The sequence below is a fragment of the Erythrolamprus reginae genome, chromosome 1, assembly GCF_031021105.1.
Source record: "Erythrolamprus reginae isolate rEryReg1 chromosome 1, rEryReg1.hap1, whole genome shotgun sequence".
NCBI classification, from domain to species: domain Eukaryota; kingdom Metazoa; phylum Chordata; class Lepidosauria; order Squamata; family Dipsadidae; genus Erythrolamprus; species Erythrolamprus reginae.
The window spans coordinates 370,345,420-370,365,103 of NC_091950.1; the positions used below are offsets into that span (position 1 = coordinate 370,345,420).

General features: G+C 39.2%; 2 protein-coding genes across 3 annotated transcripts in view; one reads left to right on the plus strand and one right to left on the minus strand.

The window, feature by feature from the left end:
* Window positions 1–2,529, plus strand: part of SLC3A1 (solute carrier family 3 member 1) — a 37,152-nt gene extending 34,623 nt beyond the window's left edge. Inside the window, exons 9-10 of the mRNA XM_070734537.1 lie at window positions 123–239; window positions 1,795–2,529. Coding sequence (XP_070590638.1) covers window positions 123–239; window positions 1,795–2,235 — 558 coding nt within the window. The 3' untranslated portion in view covers window positions 2,236–2,529. The remainder of the gene's footprint in view (window positions 1–122; window positions 240–1,794) is intronic.
* Window positions 2,530–4,220: 1,691 nt separating this feature from the next.
* Window positions 4,221–19,684, minus strand: part of PREPL (prolyl endopeptidase like) — a 34,710-nt gene continuing 19,246 nt past the window's right edge. For both annotated transcript variants that reach the window (XM_070734539.1, XM_070734540.1), the window contains 7 exons: window positions 17,672–17,875; window positions 16,814–16,989; window positions 12,831–13,047; window positions 9,239–9,388; window positions 7,955–8,087; window positions 6,550–6,632; window positions 4,221–4,475 (listed from right to left, as the gene is read on the minus strand). In XM_070734539.1, the coding sequence (XP_070590640.1) occupies window positions 4,419–4,475; window positions 6,550–6,632; window positions 7,955–8,087; window positions 9,239–9,388; window positions 12,831–13,047; window positions 16,814–16,989; window positions 17,672–17,875 (1,020 nt within the window). In that variant the 3' untranslated portion in view covers window positions 4,221–4,418. The remainder of the gene's footprint in view (window positions 4,476–6,549; window positions 6,633–7,954; window positions 8,088–9,238; window positions 9,389–12,830; window positions 13,048–16,813; window positions 16,990–17,671; window positions 17,876–19,684) is intronic.

Genomic DNA, 19,684 nt, shown 5'->3' on the forward strand with positions numbered 1-19,684 from the left:
TTATTAATACTCATGTAGCCTCCTTTGATATACAACTACAGTATACAGAAAACAAGACATAAATGTACATAATGAAAATTGCACATTCAACTTAGTACTGAATTGTTCCTTCTCTTTTTAAGGCACCTTTTCTAGGAAAATCCCCAATGCAATGGAATGACAGCCTTCATGCTGGCTTTAGTGAGGGCAACTCAACATGGACAGCAGTAAATCCTGACTATCAAAATATAAATGTGAAAGTGAGTATAAAATTTGAACCATTTACATACAGTTGTCATTAAAAACTAAAAAAATCCTCTGATGTCTTCAATACAGTTCAGCATAATTAAAAAAAACTTTATAGGAACTTTAGAGGAGAATTAATAAGAGATAAAAGTGGGGAGGATTTTTTAAAATCAATGCATTATTAGCATGTCAGTGGTACAAAAACAGTGTGTGTGTGTTCCAAAGTACCATATTTTTTGGAGTATAAGACACACTGGAGCTTAGTTTTTGGGGAGGAAAATAGGCAAAAAATAATCTGCCTACAGGGTATTCATCTGGCTAGTCCTTAGTCTGGTCAGCTTCAGTACATTAATTTGCTGGTTTTGAGGATGCGTGCTTGCTTTTTATCCCCTGGTTGGGGATAAAAAACAGTTTCTAAAACACTTCTTTCTCTCTTCAGAGAGAGAAACAACGAGAAAAGCAGGCAATGGGAAGATCTCTTTGCTAGCAAAGCATGCCTCACTCATTAGCACCTTGTTAGGGTTGAAAAAAAGGGAGAAATCGCTTGCTAGCAAAGCAAGGAAGATCCCTTCACTTGTTAGCATCTTGCTATGGCTGAAAAAAAAGGGGAAGATCCCTTCACCTCGTTGGGGCTAAAAAAAGCTTAGTAAAAATTCCTTGTGTGTCCAATCACACTTTGCCATTAAAGAATTCTATTCTATTCTAAAAGCTACATTTGGATTATAAGACCCTTCCAAATTTTCAACCTCTTGGGGGGGGTGCATCTTCAAAAAATATGGTAATTTATATTCCAAATTAGAAAAGAAAGTGAACGCAAGAACAAGGGGGCAACTAGGAAAGTGAACTAGGAAAGTGAACACAAGAACAAGGGAGCACAATCTGAGGTTAGTTGGGGGAAAGATTAGAAGTAACGTGAGAAAATATTATTTTACTGAAAGAGTAGTAGATGCTTGGAACAAACTTCCAGCAGACGTGGTTGGTAAATCCACAGTAATTGAATTTAAACATGCCTGGGATAAACATATACCCATCCTAAGATAAAATACAGGAAATAGTATAAGGGCAGACTAGATGGACCGTGAGGTCTTTTTCTGCCATCACTCTTCTATGTTTCTATGTAAACACAGTAGAGAGTTTGCTAAAATACAGGGCAGAAAGCTATACAGGTAGTCCTTAACTTAGAACCACAATTTATCCCAGAATTTATGTTTCCAAATGAAATTTGTTAAGTGAGAAATTTGTTAAGTGAAGGGGGGCACATGACCTCAGGATACAACAACTGTCATAAATATGAACCAGTTATCAAGCATCTAAATTTAAACCTGCAATGGTCACAAGTAGTGTCATAAAATGGTCATAAGTCACTTTTTTCAATGCTGTTATAACTCTGAACAGAAACTAAATGAACTGTTGTAAATTGAGGACTACTGATAGTTAAGTTACACTATATGTTTGATTATTGTTTACCATCCACACAACTCTACCAAAGCCCCAGCAAACTTTATTTAACAACAAATGAATACATTTTCAGCATTTAATAAATTAAGTAACGGTTTTCCTTTATTTCAGATTCAACAAAATCACCCAAATTCCACACTCAACTTGTACCGAGAACTCAATTCCCTTCGGTCCAGTGAGCTTCCCATTCACAGGGGATGGACGTGTTACATATGGAATGATACTAATGTCTTTGTTTATGTAAGAGAACTTGATGGGTTGGATCAAGTGTTTATGATGGTTCTAAATTTTGGAGTGGGAACCATAACAAATCTGCAGTCTTTGGTTCCTGACATTCCTTCAGAAGCTAATATAAAGCTAAGCACCATTTTTAGTCATACTGGGACAGTTGTAAACATGAAAACAATTGAAACGCAAAAAGGTGAAGGACTTATATTGGAATATAGGACAAGCAAACCATTTCATATGATGGATAATTTCAAAGACAAATGCTTTGTTGCAGAAAAGGCATGCTATTCCAGTGCCTTTGATTTACTTTACACGTACTGTTAAGTGTCATTATTTAATCTAAATCCTTTAGTTGATGATTACGTTACTTTTTTACAAAAGGTATGCCAGCTTATTCAAATGTAGTGTTTACTGTACTTAGCTTATGTGGTTGCTTGTAAAATTAGTTTCCTATTAATCGCAAGCCTTTTGAGAACCATTCTCGCTGGCTTTCATAGTTGCTCCAATTCTCACATTTTATGAAATTGTGTGTTTCTATTAAATATGTACCATAAATTTTGTTTCTTATCGAATGAGGGGGTAAAGATATAAGAAAAATAAATTCTCATATAACATTCATACTACATTGGATTCTATTATGTGCTATAGATAAACCTGTCAGGTCTGCTTCGCTCAGAATTTAGGACAGGAAAACTCAGAGTCCATTTTGAACTTCAAAGGTCACTTTTACTAAATCAGAAGTGAATGCAACAAAGGGAAAAAGGCGTGAGAGATGCCTATTACAAAGTAACCCTAACACCCTCCTTGGGCAGTCCACCCAATCCAAAATGTCCATAAGCATCAGGTGGGTGCATCTTCGCTGGCGTGTCATACTTCTGGAATGTACAGCTGTTAACCTTGACCTGGTGATAAGCAGGCCTGCTCTGCACATCTGTGCTAGCCTGCAGCTTCCCCCTTTCTCACATGAAATCAAAACTCCCATGGGCTCCTCCAGCATGCTCCCCTCCTAAATCCCAAATGACTCCCCCACCCCTGTTTCTTTATGGCAGACAATGCAGTGATGATATGAAGAATAATGCAGAGACAGACAAAACCTGACTTTCAGGACAAACTGCAAACTTGGACTGGCCCAGACTGCAGGTGCGAGAGGGCACTGAAACATACCAATTTAATTCTCCAATTGTCAGTTTCTTTCCAGGTTTACTTCATAGTGTGTGTTTGATCTTTGTATCAAAGAGCAATAAGATCAAATATAGTTTTATTTCTTCCTCTGCAAACACTTTTCTGCTATAGATATTTCCTTGCATTTCACTCAACAGCCCAAGTGCTATTAGCAATCTGGCCCACAAACCTGTTTCTCCCTGCCCACCAATGGAATAAGGGCAAGGAGGATCATACTCACAATTCAGGCAGATAGTTTTTAGAGAAAATATTGAAGAAGTTGAAGCTGGTAATCAGAGAAACAAAAATCCATGTCTGTCCTCTGAGAACTGAGTCTAAGCTGGGGCCAATAGGGCAAACGGAGCTTCAGATTTGATTGAAAGACTCACTCCTCAATCTGATTGGGCAAGGACAACCTACTCTGAATGCTAGCTCCAACCACCATGGAGAAAGGGCTTTTTCGCTTGTTTGCCATAGATTTTTAGGATAACTTTCCTATAAAGAACTTCTCCTTCACTGCCTGTTTTTCAGTAAATGAAAATAATTTTATTCAAGCATTGTTTTAAATTGATCGGTTTTAACTGCTGATTTTTAACCCCTTAATTTGATTGTAGATTCTGTTTTCTGCTTACTGCTTACGAGCCATGAAGTAGTCAGCGACTACTTCAGCTTCAACCACAACATAAAAACACACAACAGATTTAAACTTAATATTAACCACTCCAAACTGGACTGTAAAAAATATGACTTCAGTAACCGAGTTGTCGAGGCGTGGAACTCATTACCGGACTCCAAACCCCCAACAATTTACCCTTAGATTATCTATGGTTGACCTATCCAGATTCCTAAGAGGTCAGTAAGGGGCGAGTACAAGTGCACTAGAGTGCCTTCTGTCCCCTGTCCTATTGCTCTCCTATACCTCCTATATCTTTCTTCTATTCCTATATCTCTTCTTCTATTCTTTCATTGATATGTTCTACTACTATATCATCTTTTCTATTCTTTCTTAGATATATTTTACTATGAGTATATCCTCTATAACCTTCATCATGTATTTTACTATGTGTATACCCACTAAAACCCTCATTGTGTATTGGACAAAATAAATAAATAAATAAATAAAGTTCAATATAGGAAAGGAAGACAAATTCAAGCAAACAATAATTTTATTGAGATTATCAAAACCATTTGAACTTGGAGAAATGCCTTGCCTTTTCTTCACGATGAATTTAGTTTCCAAAATAAGTTAAATGTTCTCAAGAAATCATATGGGCAGGTCATTCTGAATATTTAGCCAAAATCTTTTTCCTCTGCTTTGCAAAAAGGACAAAAGTTCTAGCCTGGCTTCATTCCTGCTTGTCAAGTCCAAGCTCACTATATAGAAATGCTAGTTGTGTCGCAACCTAAAAAAATATAAAAAAAATACGGTAGTTAGTACAGAACCCAGTACTCATAACTTTTTGCCCACTTTAGAGATGTATTTTCTGTAGCTCCTTCCAGCCCAATTGATGGTCTCCTTGAAGTGCTGTTCATGCTCCTGTAACACTGGGGATAATCATGGGGGTTTGTCTGCAGTCTGAAGAGTAATCAGTGTTCTTCCTGCCGAATTCTCTTTAGAAAATGGCAGCTACTGTAATGGGCTTTTCACTGATATCCGGAAAGCTTTCTGTGAATTGAGCATTACTGTCAAGTATAACACAGCTTGTGACCAGAACAACAGCAGCCAACGCTGAAGCTGGTGTCACAAAATGCTTTCAAAATTGCTTTGCTTCTTTCAATCATAGCCTGTGGTTGAAGGACTTTCATGTGAGCATGTGTGTCTTCTATAAGTAGGCAAAAAGTTCACATCTACACTTTAAAAATACTTAAACACAACAAGAAAAAAAGAGAGAAAAAGATACATTATTTGCGTAAGTTGTGTTTTTACATATTTAAATCTATAAAAGACTGCAGGTTACAGTTTGGATACAATTTTTGAGAATCCCTAGCATTATTTCCCTTGCTGTTCTAGACGTTACATCAACAGATTTTTTTCAATAAACAAAGAAGACTGATGTTGGGGAGAAATCAACATAGACCATTGCGGTTCCTTTTCAACAGTGTAATTTTTCTACTGAATGTGAAGCTTTTATGGGCAGAAGGATCATTTCTATCCAAAATGACAGATTCTGGATTTTGCACTATATAAAGTGCAAAGTACAGCTCTGATATACTTATATAAAAGCCTTTGTATGTTGTTACTACCAGCAAGTTAGTGGGAAATCTTCCTCAGTCACTGAAATAGGATCCAAGAATCTGAATCCTGTTCTGCTGGGTTCTATGGTATGAGTCTCCCGAAAATTCAAGGGGACAAATTTCAGACACTCACACACTTGAAAGTCCAAAAACAATATTGTTTATCACAGAAATTCAAAAGAAACAAAGCACCCTTTTTGTATTGCAAAGAGCACTCATCCCAAAACAACCTGGCAGTTTGTACAATCCCCTTAATCAGTCCTTAAGTACTTAGCTAGCAGCTGTGAAGGAACGTCACAGCCCTCCTTCTTCCACGTAGTGAAACACACACACTTTACTCTGCTTTGGTTTCAAAATCATGAAAAATCAACAAAGTCCGGAAACAGCAAGGCACGGTCCTGAAGACCAACGATCAGATAATCTTCCACAACGGCCAAGCCAGCACGCTACTATTTATATCAGCAGCTCTAATTACTGGAGCCCCACCCAAACACAGGTGGCCTCTCTTATCTCCTGTAATATTTCTTCAATTGGTCTCTTCGATGCATAAGTCTGCGCATGCGTGGATCTAATACTTCCTCATCCGAATCGGCCGAAGATAATGGAGATTGGCTTCCTGGGCTGTGTGCCAAGCCCCCCTCTTCCAAGTCACCCCCACCTTCTTCTTCGTCCGAGGAAACTGCACTACCTGACTCTGTCTGCAATTAAACAGGCCTATGACATGATGATGTTTCCCCTACATCCACCTCTACATTCCTTGGGGCAGGAGCTGGGCCAGAGCCAACCACAACAAATCCCATGCAGATTTAGCCAATCAACAGTTTCGTGAGAAGGAAGATGAACTGAATGGTCATCTCAGTGCATCTTTCCTCCTCTATCTCAGCTGCCCCGCCCCTTTTCCTGGTAATGATTAGTGCTACCAGTGACAATTTGACATCTATAACCTTGGCTGGGGAATAACATTTTCCAAAATAATGTTTACTTCAAAAATATTCACTTAATGGGTTATGATAACATTTTATATTGGCAAAACCTAGAATCCTTTCTGAATGATTTCTGCAAAAATTCCTGTTCATAAAAAAAGAGCTACACATCCTAGGGGGTGGAGAGGGAGATTATGATTTGATAGGTGGAAAGGCTTGAATGTACAAAAGTGAAAAAGAGATTTCAGAGGGCGAACAGTTATCTTCACAGGTTATATTATTAATTTGTGATTCTATCCGTTGCAAAGGATATCTCTACCTGTTTTAAAGAATCTTCATACGTTGGAGAACAATGGCTGCCTCCTGGCAGAACATCTAAGATAATATTAGGCATCTGAGCTCCTGAAACAAAAATATATCAAATGCAGTCGACATTAATAGGACAGGAAATTTGTACCCTATTTTTCAGAGTATAAGATGCACCAGAGTATAAGACGTACCTAGATTTTAGAGAAAGAAAACAAGGAAAAAAGTATTCTGAACCAAATGGTATAGTAATATATTATTTAATAAAATACTAGTGTAGCAGAATACTTTTTACAACCACATATTCTTTTTACAACCTTGTACACTTTTTACAAACTTCAAACTTGATAGCTTTAAGACTAGTGGACTTCAACTCCAAGAATTCCTTCTCCAGTCATGCTGGATGGGGTAATTAGTAGGCAAAAACACATCAGTTTTTATGAAAAACAGGCCATTTTACATCTGTTTTTTCACAAAAATGGGGTGGGCAAAGGATCTGGGAACCCTGCAGAGAGCTCCTGGGTGCTGAAGAATGGCAAAAATGCCATTTCTGCAATAAATGGGTCATTTTTCACCCATTTTTTTACAAAATTGTGGGCATTTTTACCTTTCCCCAGTTTGTAGGAGCTCTCTGCATTTTCACAAAAATGGGATTCCGGGGCAGGGCTTTGGGACAAATAAAATGGCTGTTTTCGGTGTATAAGACTCACCAACATTTCCACCCTCTTTAAGGGGGAAAGGTGCATCTTATATTTATTTATTTATTTATTATTTATTAGATTTGTATGCCGCCCATTTCCGTAGACTCGGGGCGGCTCATATTTTATACTTTAAAATATATGGTATTTTATCTAAATGTTAATTTATTGCATTGTTGTGAGCCGCCCCGAGTCTTCAGAGAGGAGCGGCATACATATCTAATAAATATTATTATTATTAATGCATACTATCTTTTCCAATATAATCAATCTATATCAACATATCAGGATATTTATGTATACATGCAATCCTTGTTCCAAAAGGATGAAATATGCTGAAAAGTCCAATCTAAAAACAAGGATCATTTAATACACTAATTGGTCTAATTCAGCATCACAATCCTAATTTGATACGTTTTAATTCACTGAGGGGGAAAAAAGCATTAATATATGTAGTCCTTGCTTGCTCTATTCCGTGAATGGTTTGCTAAAATTAATCTGGTTTCTTAAACCAAATTATCTGCTGGGAGGCCAATGCATATTCCCCTTTCTCCGATTTTTGAAAGAGAGTAATGCTGCAGTTTTTGTTCTTGGACTTTTAGTTTTATGGAAAACATACTTATGATACTTCCATCTGCTTCTTTCTGGTGGATTGGACAAACCTTTGCGGTTGTTTCATTGACTATACCCTAAATGTGATCTAGAAATTCTTAGTGCTACCTTTCTCATCTGAATTGTTGCTTTTCGCATGATCTTGTACAGCTTTTCTAAGTTTATTGATGTATCTTAACAATCCTGCCATGGGAACTCGTTGATCCTTTTCAGAAACTGTGATAAGAAGAGAAGGGTAATTCTAAAAAGAAAAAGAAAAAAGCGAGAGCAGGAAAGGAAATGTCTGAGTTAGCAGGATGGAATTAATTGATACCAATCTGTGCAGGCATTAATTTTTAACTTGGTGGAAGTTGCTTTGCCGTGTCAGCAGAAAAAAAGCATTAAACAGTATTAATTATATGGATGAAAAATCTATCCATACTGTAGCCATAGCTGACAATTTTGAGAAGATCTTATCTCTGACTTGATAAACAGTTGTACTTGTCTTCTGTTGAAAGTTCTCCATAAACTCTTTATCTCAGACTAAAAAGAAATTCAAATAAATTTGGGATCTGGTTTTAACTCTATCCTAGCTGCTACTGAAGCTATTTTTTCCTCATTTGGAAATAGATAACCAAGCAAGTTGGTTACCTGAGAGTAAAGCAAGACAGTGTTAAGCTTATGGTGCAGCCATAGTGATTCACAATTGATATGGGAAAGTTACTTGCTTACTCAAGAGTTATACATCCCCTTAAATCCCCATTTATCAGTTTTGCCTGCATTGTCATTGCTATCTTAGATTGTAGTCTGACCACAGTAATCTAGTCCATTGCACTTTGGCGACAGTCATCCAGATAGCATTACCAAGCCAAGCTACTGTATCTTGTACCTGTATGTAACGTTCCTTTTTTATGAGTGATAAACTTTCCATTTGTCTCTGTTAAATTTCATTCTGTCATTTTTATTTATTAATTAAATTCTGTAGGATCTCTCCAGACCATTTGGAATTTTGTTTCTATTTTCTAGGGTATTAGATATTCTGCCTAATTTTGTATCATTAGCAAACTTGACTAGCTTTCCTCTTCATATAAATTAATGAAAATATTGAATGGTGGAAGATCCATAACTGATATTTTTAATCATCTACATTGGCTTCTTCTCTCTTCCATTTGGTATCGTCTCCTTTTATGAACTCCCACTCCTACCAAATTCCTTTTCCCATTAGTTATTCATGCCATTGAATCCTACTTATTATTGCTTATTGAAATCTGCTTTTTAGAAGTGTAAGTTATATGCTTCATTATGCTTAGTTTTAGTTTCTCTTCATTTTGAGTGGATTTCGTTAATTGCTAAATTTAACATTTAGTTATGTAGAGTGCAATATTACTTAATCAGTATGAAATGCAATAGTACCTGTGGCTTAATATTTTGATATGGACAATAACTTTTAATATACTCTTTGCAGGATTCGTCTGCCACTGGATCTCCCCATTCTTCTTGCTCCTCAATAGTCAAGGGAAGATGAGGGTCCAGCATTGTATTTAAAATATCCAGAAAAGGTGCCTATAAAGAAAATAACATTTTTTCTTATATAGGTTTTACATGAGTGAAGCAGATATAAGCCTGGGTTTATTTTAGTATATTTAATTTGTAAGAAGTTAAAAGTAAAACTTTGGAATATTAGTGGTTAAATATACAAGAAAAAAAAGCAATTCTTTAATCATACACGAAGACTACAGTAATGTATCATGCTAAGCCAAAGTGTTTTTAACCGTGAGTAAAGCATCTGCATTATTATTATTATTATTATTATTATTTATTAGATTTGTATGCCGCCCCTCTCCGAAGACTCGGGGCGACTCACAACAATAATAGAAACAATATAACAGTGAAACAAATCTAATATTAAAAATAAAACATATATAAAACCCCAGCAATTAAAACCATACAACACATACATACCAAACATAAAATATAAAAGCCTGGGGGAGGATGTCTCAGTTCCCCCATGCCTGGCAAAAGACAAGGAGGGTGGGGGCCATTCTGATCTCTGGGGCAAGTTGATTCCAGAGGACCGGGGCCACCACAGAGAAGGCTCTTCCCCTGGGGCCTGCCAAACGACATTGTTTGGTTGACGGGATGCGGAGAAGGCTAAGCTATCAGTTATAGTTTCAGAACATACGATGTACACATTAAGTGATAAGCAAAAATCAAACAAACTATATTCGGTTATTGCAGATAGACAAAATTACTTTATTCCTCACTTACTGTAATGTTCAATTGCCCTGACCCAAGAACGGATTTAACTACAAATGATTCTGCCAATTCTAGACCAGCATTGCTTCATTTCTTCCATCAGCGTTGATCTCTTAGTATTGCAACTGCCACTCTAACTCTTTATTTCCTCAAATTTGAAGGAGCGATTTTCTCCTTGAAAATCTGGTTAAGCGCAATACTGCCAATTCTAGAGGTTGAGGGCCCTTGGACAACTTCCTCCACTGTTTCTGCTAATGATTTGTCTTCCCGCTACTTCCATGCCGAGTTTGCTCCTTATCATTGCCAAATTGCTCAGGGCTTAATAGAAAGAAACAAGAGGAGGAAAACAGCAGGGGCAGATGGTTTAGCAGGCCACCACTTCATAATGGCAAGAGCCTCACTAGGAGGTAGAGAATGTCAAACCTGTCAATGTCAAATGTCAAGCTGGTCCTTTTTTCTGGATATAACCATGAAAGAAATGGGCAATTGTAATAGATTATATTGAAAGTATTAGCTTGAGGAGAAAGCTAACGCTGCTATCCATCTTCTTACCTACTGAGTCAAACACGCATAGGATACTACTGGAAGGCAAAACCTAAACTTTGTTTTGTTTTATATACTATATTTGTGTGTGTGTTCACATACACATATATAATGTATAACCTCACACTGACAGACTGTAATCGATTGTAAGATGTGTTGATTCAAGTAAACAACATTTTATCAAGCTGAGTCACACTGTGGCTGATATATTTTAACAAAGCTGAACATGGCAGACTAATTAAAATATATAATGTCAGGAACTGTGATTTACAACCAAATCCTAATCACCAAAGCTTGACACGTTGTTACATCATCACTTTAAGCACTTCTGTTTGTCAGAATTGATATAGGATTTCCTCCTTGGACAGGGGATTGGACTAGAAAGACCTCCAAGGTCTCTTTCAACTCTGTTATTCTGTTAATTTGTCTCAAAGAGTACCCAGAACTGTCAACAACAACAACAAGAGCTGGTAATGGCCATGAGCAGAAAAGTTGAAGAAAGAGACAGAGGGGTTAATTCTGGCTGCACAAGACCAAGCGTTAAGAATAAATGCATACAAAGCCAGAATTGAGAAGAGATCAGCAGACAAATGTCACCTATGCAAACAAGTTGAAGAAACAGTGGATAACCTGGCTAGCTTCTAAAAAAATATCGCACAGATTGACTACAAACAATGACATGACACAGTAACAATAAAGGTGCATTAGAAGATGCATCAAGAAATATATTTGCCTGTAGGCAAGAACTGGTGGGATCATAAAATAGAGAAAGTCATAGAAAATAAAGAAGTTATATTTTTATGGGACTTTAGAATTTAAACACATAACGTCCCAGACTTAACAATTGCAAATTAAAAAGACAAAAACGTCTGGATAGTGGATGTGGCACTTCTGGGAGACAGTAGAAGAGCAAGAACTGGAAAAGACCACAAAATACAAAGACCTGCAAATAGAAATAGAACGATTGTGGCCAGAGCAAGCAAAGGTTGTCCCAATAGTAATAGGTGCCTTGGGTGCAATCCCCAAACAACTGGAGCATCACTTGAACACCATCAACCATTGACAAATTCACCATCAGTCAATTGCAAAAGGAGGCTTTACTTGAAATAGCTTCCATCCTGTTCTTAGTAATACACCCATACAGACAATATCAGCAATACCATCAAAAATCCACTTCTGCCTAACCCAGGTCCTCGGAAAAGACTTGATAGACAAAAATACATCTGAACATCTGATGGGCTGTGTGACAAACAATAATTGCAATAGTAATAGCAATGATAGTAATAGTAGTAATAATGATGATGATGATGATGATGATGATGATGATAATAATAATAATAATAATAGACTCATCATATTTGGAATGTGATACACCAGATTTCACGGTTATCGAGGGCTGAAGAGTATAGTTTATTGGTATCGCTGTACCAGGAGACGCCAGAGTTGAAGAAAAAGAACTGGAAAAATTCATGAAATATTGTGACCTGACCATCGAAACTACATGGTTATGGATGAAACATGTAACATCTAGTAGTGATACCCATTGTCATTGTGGCACTTTGTATCATGTCCAAGAATTTTACAAAACATATCAAGAAACTGCGGCTTTATGCAATAATGCCAGCGGAACTGCAAAAACCTGTGCTACTCGGAACTTAAATACATTTTAAGAAAATACTCGGTTGATGCGTAGAACACTAGGAGCAACCCATATAAACCATTAGCATCAGTCAATAGTATTTGTGACACATTTTTAAATGTCCAGTTGCCTGAGTTTCATGTAATAATAATAATAATAATAATAATAATAATAATAATAATAATAATATCATCATCATCGGTTAGATTGGAAAAGGCTAGACCACTATATTACAATGGATATTTTGATACAATATTGTGCCTATAATGAACAATCTGCATAGATTTCCAATTACTTTTCAGATAAAATTCAAGTTATTAGCTTTAATTTTAAACAGCACTAGACACATGTACTTCAGTGTTCCTCCACCTTGGTATGGCTTATCTGTCACTTAAAATAGCAGAAGAGACATTCTTAAAGATAGTCCTGATGTCAAGTGATTGTTCTGTTACCACTAGGATTTATACTTTATTGGGGATGGGCAATAGTTTATTGAAAAAAAAGTCTTTGAATATTAATCTGGAAAAAGCACTGTAGTGCACTTAAATTGAACACTAGTTATCTTACCTGTAAAACCACAGCTCTGATAAGATGAGGTGCAATATTGCAGAGGGCACCTGCAAGAATTCCTCCAGCACTCATGCTCATTAAGGCTGTTTGTGTAGGCTGAGAATATCCAAGTTCATGCAATAATGTGATGCAGGCCTGGAGATCTTGGATACCATTGTGTTTCTTCATCATGTAGCCATCTTTATGCCATCTCAAGCCCAATTCTCCTCCACCCCTGGCAATTAAAATAAGAGTAACAATAACAACAAAAGGAATTTTATTCCCATGCTAATATTTATCCAAGAGTATTAAATACATATATGTTTTCATCCGAAATGCCTGTTTTAAGTGTTAATATTGTAATATGGGTAATACTTTTAGGCATAAGACTGCGTGATGGGAGTTAGGTATTTAGCAGAGTGATGACATGGGGGTAAAAACTGTATTTAGTTGTTTTGGCATGCAATGTCCCACAGCAGTTGAAATAGTTTATGTCTGGAGTGTGAAGGGTTTGTAGATACTTTGTCAGTCCTCTTTCTGGTTTGTGCAGTACAGTGAACCCTCGAGTTTCGCGTCCTCGAGCATCGCGAAAGGGCTATTTCGCGAGTTTTCAACCCGGAAGTAAACTCCACCATCTGCGCATGCGTGCCTTTTTTCTATGGCCAGGCATGCGTAGATGGTGGAGTTCCCCAGCTGGGAAGCTGGGCGGCTTCCCTGGGTCTTCCCCCTCTTGCCCCGGTAAGACCCCAGCGGCGGCGCGAGCAACAGCGTGGGCGGGCGGGCGGCACGCGCGGGGACACCCCAGCTCCGCTCCCCAGCTGGGGAGCGGAACTGGGGTTTCCCCAAGCGCGCGCGCGCGTTGCTGGGGCCGCTCCCCAGCTGGGGAGCGGAGCTGGGGTTTCCCCAAGCGCGCGCGCGTTGCTGGGGCCGCTCCCCAGCTGGGGAGCGGAGCTGGGGTTTCCCCAAGCGCGCGCGCGTTGCTGGGGCCGCTCCCCAGCTGGGGAGCGGAGCTGGGGTTTCCCCAAGCGCGCGCGCGTTGCTGGGGCCGCTCCCCAGCTGGGGAGCGGAGCTGGGGTTTCCCCAAGCGCGCGCGCGTTGCTGGGGCCGCTTCCCAGCTGGGGAGCGGAACTGGGGTTTCCCCAAGCGCGCGTGCGCGTTGCTGGGGCCGCTCCCCAGCTGGGGAGCGGAGCTGGGGTTTCCCCAAGCGCGCGCGCGTTGCTGGGGCCGCTCCCCAGCTGGGGAGCGGAGCTGGGGTTTCCCCAAGCGCGCGCGCGTTGCTGGGGCCGCTCCCCAGCTGGGGAGTGGAGCTGGGGTTTCCCCAAGCGCGCGCGCGTTGCTGGGGCCGCTCCCCAGCTGGGGAGCGGAGCTGGGGTTTCCCCAAGCGCGCGCGTTGCTGGGGCCGCTTCCCAGCTGGGGAGCGGAGCTGGGGTTTCCCCAAACGCGCGCGCGTTGCTGGGGCCGCTCCCCAGCTGGGGAGCGGAGCTGGGGTTTCCCCAAGCGCGCGCGCGTTGCTGGGGCCGCTCCCCAGCTGGGGAGCGGAGCTGGGGTTTCCCCAAGCGCGCGCGCGTTGCTGGGGCCGCTTCCCAGCTGGGGAGCGGAGCTGGGGTTTCCCCAAGCGCGCGCGCGTTGCTGGGGCCGCTCCCCAGCTGGGGAGCGGAGCTGGGGTTTCCCCAAGCGCGCGCGCGTTGCTGGGGCCGCTCCCCAGCTGGGGAGCGGAGCTGGGGTTTCCCCAAGCGCGCGCGCGTTGCTGGGGCCGCTCCCCAGCTGGGGAGTGGAGCTGGGGTTTCCCCAAGCGCGCGCGCGTTGCTGGGGCCGCTCCCCAGCTGGGGAGCGGAGCTGGGGTTTCCCCAAGCGCGCGCGTTGCTGGGGCCGCTTCCCAGCTGGGGAGCGGAGCTGGGGTTTCCCCAAACGCGCGCGCGTTGCTGGGGCCGCTCCCCAGCTGGGGAGCGGAGCTGGGGTTTCCCCAAGCGCGCGCGCGTTGCTGGGGCCGCTCCCCAGCTGGGGAGCGGAGCTGGGGTTTCCCCAAGCGCGCGCGCGTTGCTGGGGCCGCTTCCCAGCTGGGGAGCGGAGCTGGGGTTTCCCCAAGCGCGCGCGCGTTGCTGGGGCCGCTTCCCAGCTGGGAAGCGGCCCCAGCAACGCGTGCGCGCTTGGGGACACCCCAGCTCCGCTCCCCAGCTGGGAAGCGGCCCCAGCAACAGCGTGGGCGGGCGGGCGGCACGCGCGCGGGGAAACCCCAGGCGCGAGCAATGGGGTGGGCGGGCGAAGGGCGGGCTGCGGTGGAAGTAAAAACACCATCTGCGCATGCGCAGATGGTGTTTTTACTTCCGCACCGCTACTTCGTGAAAAATTGATCATCGCTTGGGGTCCTGGAACGGAACCCTCGCGATGATCGAGGGACCACTGTATACAAGTCCTCAATGGATGGCAGGCTGGTTACAATTGCTTAATGCACAAATCCAAGAGAGCATGAGAACATGAACTAGAGATATTAAATAGAACAGAAATGTAAATTGAATTCTGTACAGCTTTTCTCCTTTGTTCAGAGCAATTTTCTTATGCTTATTGGTTTTCTATACATAACCTTATGATTGCAATGTTAACAAATCATGTTTTGGGATTTCTCCAAGCTGGATCCAAAGGTGCTGATATATTTTTGGGGATATACATTATCAGTTATAAAATGGAATAAATCACTAACAACATTTGAATAGAAGTGATTAAAGGGGTGAATAAATTCATGAATTAGAAACATACATAATTTTATTTAAATAAACTATTTGTCAGGGTTCCAAATAGCGTCAAAAATTAAACCAGAGTCCAAGGCAAAGTATTCCTCAAAGTTCCAATTTATTAGCATAGCCGTGTTAGCATATCTGAGAGAAACCCAAATTTGAAGTCCCATGAGTTTTTTCACCCAGTTGAAAGTTCAAGCCCTTGTGCCCACACCCCCAAGTCCATCACATTGACCAATCTTCATCTGCCAACTTGGCAGCAACTTCCTTCTCCTTCTGTGCAGGTACAGAAGTGCAAAGACAAAGGATGACCTTGACCATCTAGAAGGAATATGCCATGGCTACATGCAGACATCTATCATGCAACTACCCCTCCCAAATTCCCACAACTAAGAATACATTTTAAAATAGCATAAAGTGTGGCAGGCCAAAGACCCCAACTAAAATGCTTTGGCCTGACACTATTAAATTTCAAAGTACTGTACTGTTTTAGGACAGGATATAGATATATCCAATTTTAATACATTTAAATTATTACATTCTAGTATGTTTTTAAAACTCAATTAATGATTAGACATTCTGAAATATTCTAAGCATGCTAATATGAGAATGTTTTGTTAAAACATTATGTAGTTTTTAAATTTTAAAATACATGTGGATAAATTTTAAATTTTAAAATCCTATGTGGCGTTATTTTCCTTAAGTTGAATCATTTAGAATAATGTAAAATAGCTGAAAGTTTACTATATGGTACTAATCAGAGGGACAATATAATTTTCTTTAGTAAAAAGTAGAGAAGGTAAAATTGAATTTAAATAGTATTTAAAGGATAGCAAGCACAATTTCTGTGCTTAGCTGAATTCTTGTGAATTAGTTTATTTCTTAGAAATTAAAGGCTTATGCTGAGAATTAAATGACAAATCCTCAGAGTCCTTGGAGATGGGTGGCATATAAATCAATAAACAAACAAGCAAACAAGCAAACAAACAAACAAATATCCAAAAACTTCTAAACACAGTACTAAACCATAGAACTAACCTGTGTTCTGATGAACTTAGAATTCATACAAAGAACATAACATTATTTGCAAATAATTATGAACAATATATTAAAAATAACTAGCAACACTAGCAAAAACAGTTTTTCATGGAAAAATTTTCATGGCTGAAGGAGAGAGCTAAAACTCAGCAGTAACAGAATTAGGCACAAACGTATTGACAATGAAATATTTAGAACAAGCAAATAAGTTTTATAATATTGCAGACTTACCTAACATGACAAAAAGCTAATATCCACCCATCCTTGATTAACATTAGATTCTCTGCTTTAAATGTCATGTTCAAATCTATTCCATAAGCTCCATAGACATGAATTAGAAGTGGCCTCTTGTGCAGTTGTGTAGAATTGTTTTTATAAAAAACTGTAATTGGTACCCAAGTTTCATCCTGGAAATGTGAGAACATTTGGGGATAAAGGGCATTTGCAAATTATAAAATCAAAAGAAAAGTTCAAAAGTTCACACATTCTTTGACATTTTGTACAAAACTCTCAGAAAATAAAAAGAAAGAAAGTTGGGATTGCTTTCTGATTTGTTTACCAATAAAGAGCATAAAGCTCATTAAATGCAACTCCTGTATTGTATAAAACATGAAAGCATGTAAAGTGTATAAAACATGAAAGCAGCCCATTCCACCTGCTTTGTAATTTGAACAGCTTTACAATCCTCACTCTTCAATATCTGCTAGGAATTCTCTGCCATATGTTTGAAAAATACAACTGGTTGCAGCATTATTTTTCTTATTTCATGAAAACTTGTGCCTCACCTGGGAGATTATTATCATATAGATTAACATTTGTATGTTATATGTTAACACTTGCTTTCTTTGGGGGGTGGGAATGTTTCTCCTGAAAGCAAGGAAAATAAGACCATTTCATTTCAAGCCAGGATTATTTGGATAAAGCATAACAACTTTGCCTTTATGTTTTTTAAAAGTAGCTCTCACAAAAAGAAATGTTAACCCTTCAGACAGTAGAGAAACAGCAATAGCTCTACTGATTAGAGATTTCTTTCTTTAAAAAAACCATTCCAAGTCCTGTTTACAAGAGACTAAGAACATAAGAGCTTACCTTGCTCTTAGCTTCTAGACGTACAGTTTTACAATTTGCAGTAATTGGTACTTCTTGCTCAGTAAATTCAATAAGGCTCTTTTCCATCAATGAATATGCAAAACGAACTGGAGACTGAAGAGGAGACATGAGCCAAAAATAGCAAGTGCTGGCAGTATAGTCAAAATTAGGTTCCAATTCTAGAGAACAGGCCCAAGCAGGTAGCTAGAAAACAACAGAAATCATTAATATTTCTCCAGTCTTTTGATTTCTTTTTCTGATGAACTATATGCTGCACTTTCCAGTCTGATAATAGAATTTGAATTTCTTACTGGCCAAGAGGTGCTTCACTTAACCCAGTAAAAAGCTGGGTTTGTAGCAGAACCTCACTTAACAACTACAACAATTAATGTCCCTAAAAGCTGCTTAAATGACATTCAATAAATGGAAATGGAAATTAATATATTTTAAAATAATCAGAGGTGGCAAAATATTAGGCAATGTCACTAAAAGTGATATTGGGGCACTTAAAATATAATTAAAATACCACGATTTCTCTCTTACAAGATTTCTCCTTGCACTCATCTATGTTATTAGAAAGTTTTAAAAATCTTTCTTCCTGCCCCTGTCTGCTCTTTCACTCTACCCAACTTGAAACCCAGCCAAGTCAGTGTCTGTTATTGCAATGTGGCCTTGCATTGGCTTTGGGGTGCTCAGCCACTTACAATCCTTGCCCCTGACTCTGTTCCCAGCGTTAGCCATTGTGAAGAACAAAATTATTTTTTTGGCACAGCTACATTCGGAAACTCAGGGCTATTATGTTTTAAGACTTAACACTCCTAGAAATGAAAGGAATCAAGATTCATTCTCTGAGAGCAGCAGGGTCTCTTACCCACTGCTTACTTTCTTTTAAGAAGTTCTGGTTACTGGGTTGATAAAGGCTTTTGGAAATTGAGGCAGTCAGAGTCAAAAAGCTTTACACAGAAAAACTGCACTCTGTGTAATTGATTAAAACCTGAAGAGGATCAATCTAAAAAGACTAAAAAAAAACCCTTATAAAATGGGCACTATATTTAACTTGACTGCTACAATTAACAAAGTAGAGAGCGTATAAGCTTACCATCTTATTGCAATCATGCTAAGTGAAATTTAAAATATTTGCAGATAACTGAATAGTATGGCAGGAGTTAACCTCTGTTTTCAAAAGAGTCATTTCATGTTTAAAGTTATAGAAAACCTGACTAAGTAAGATGATGCTCTAGACAAAGAAATGTAATGGATTTTAAATGATCCAGGTGTTACCAAAATGCTTTGTTAATTATTTTTTTTAAAAAACCATGATTTGTTTATAATCCTATACAAAACTTCTACAACGTATTGTATAAAAATTTTATAAATCAAAGTCCACCAAGGTTTCCTTTTATGTTTAATGTATGCATAATGTACCATTTTTATTTTGTTTTTGCTATAAAATTTGGTAAGCATTGGGTAAGATTAAATTATCAAAATTAAAATTGAGAAATAGATTTGTTAACTACTAAGTAAATGGTCAAAGTTGTAAATCACAATCTGTTTGCTTTGTGTCAGCAAGCAGGAACAAACTAAAATATGCTATGGATGTGATATGGATGTGTTTTTTATTCTATCACTACATCAGATCCTAAGGAACCAGGGAAGCTGATGCTACAGTCCTATTTTGCAGAATAGCTATTCTTTAAGCTGGTGCTATAATAAGGTGATATGAATTTTTTTGCTGAAGTTGCAAAATATTCTGATAAACAATAACCGTAGAAATGATAATTTAGCCACACTAATAATTACTCTCAAAGCATGCTTGGAATCTTTATTGCTACTCAATAATCATTATGTTAATAGTCTAATGATAGTTGGGTATAATCTGAGCCAAGGAAAAGCATGAAGAAAATAATAACTATATTAATGACACAAATGTCCTCAGCCTAATATGACTAGATCCCATCCAATATATCAACAGGTTATTTACCAAAGTCTCCTGTGTTAAAGGTTATGACAGTC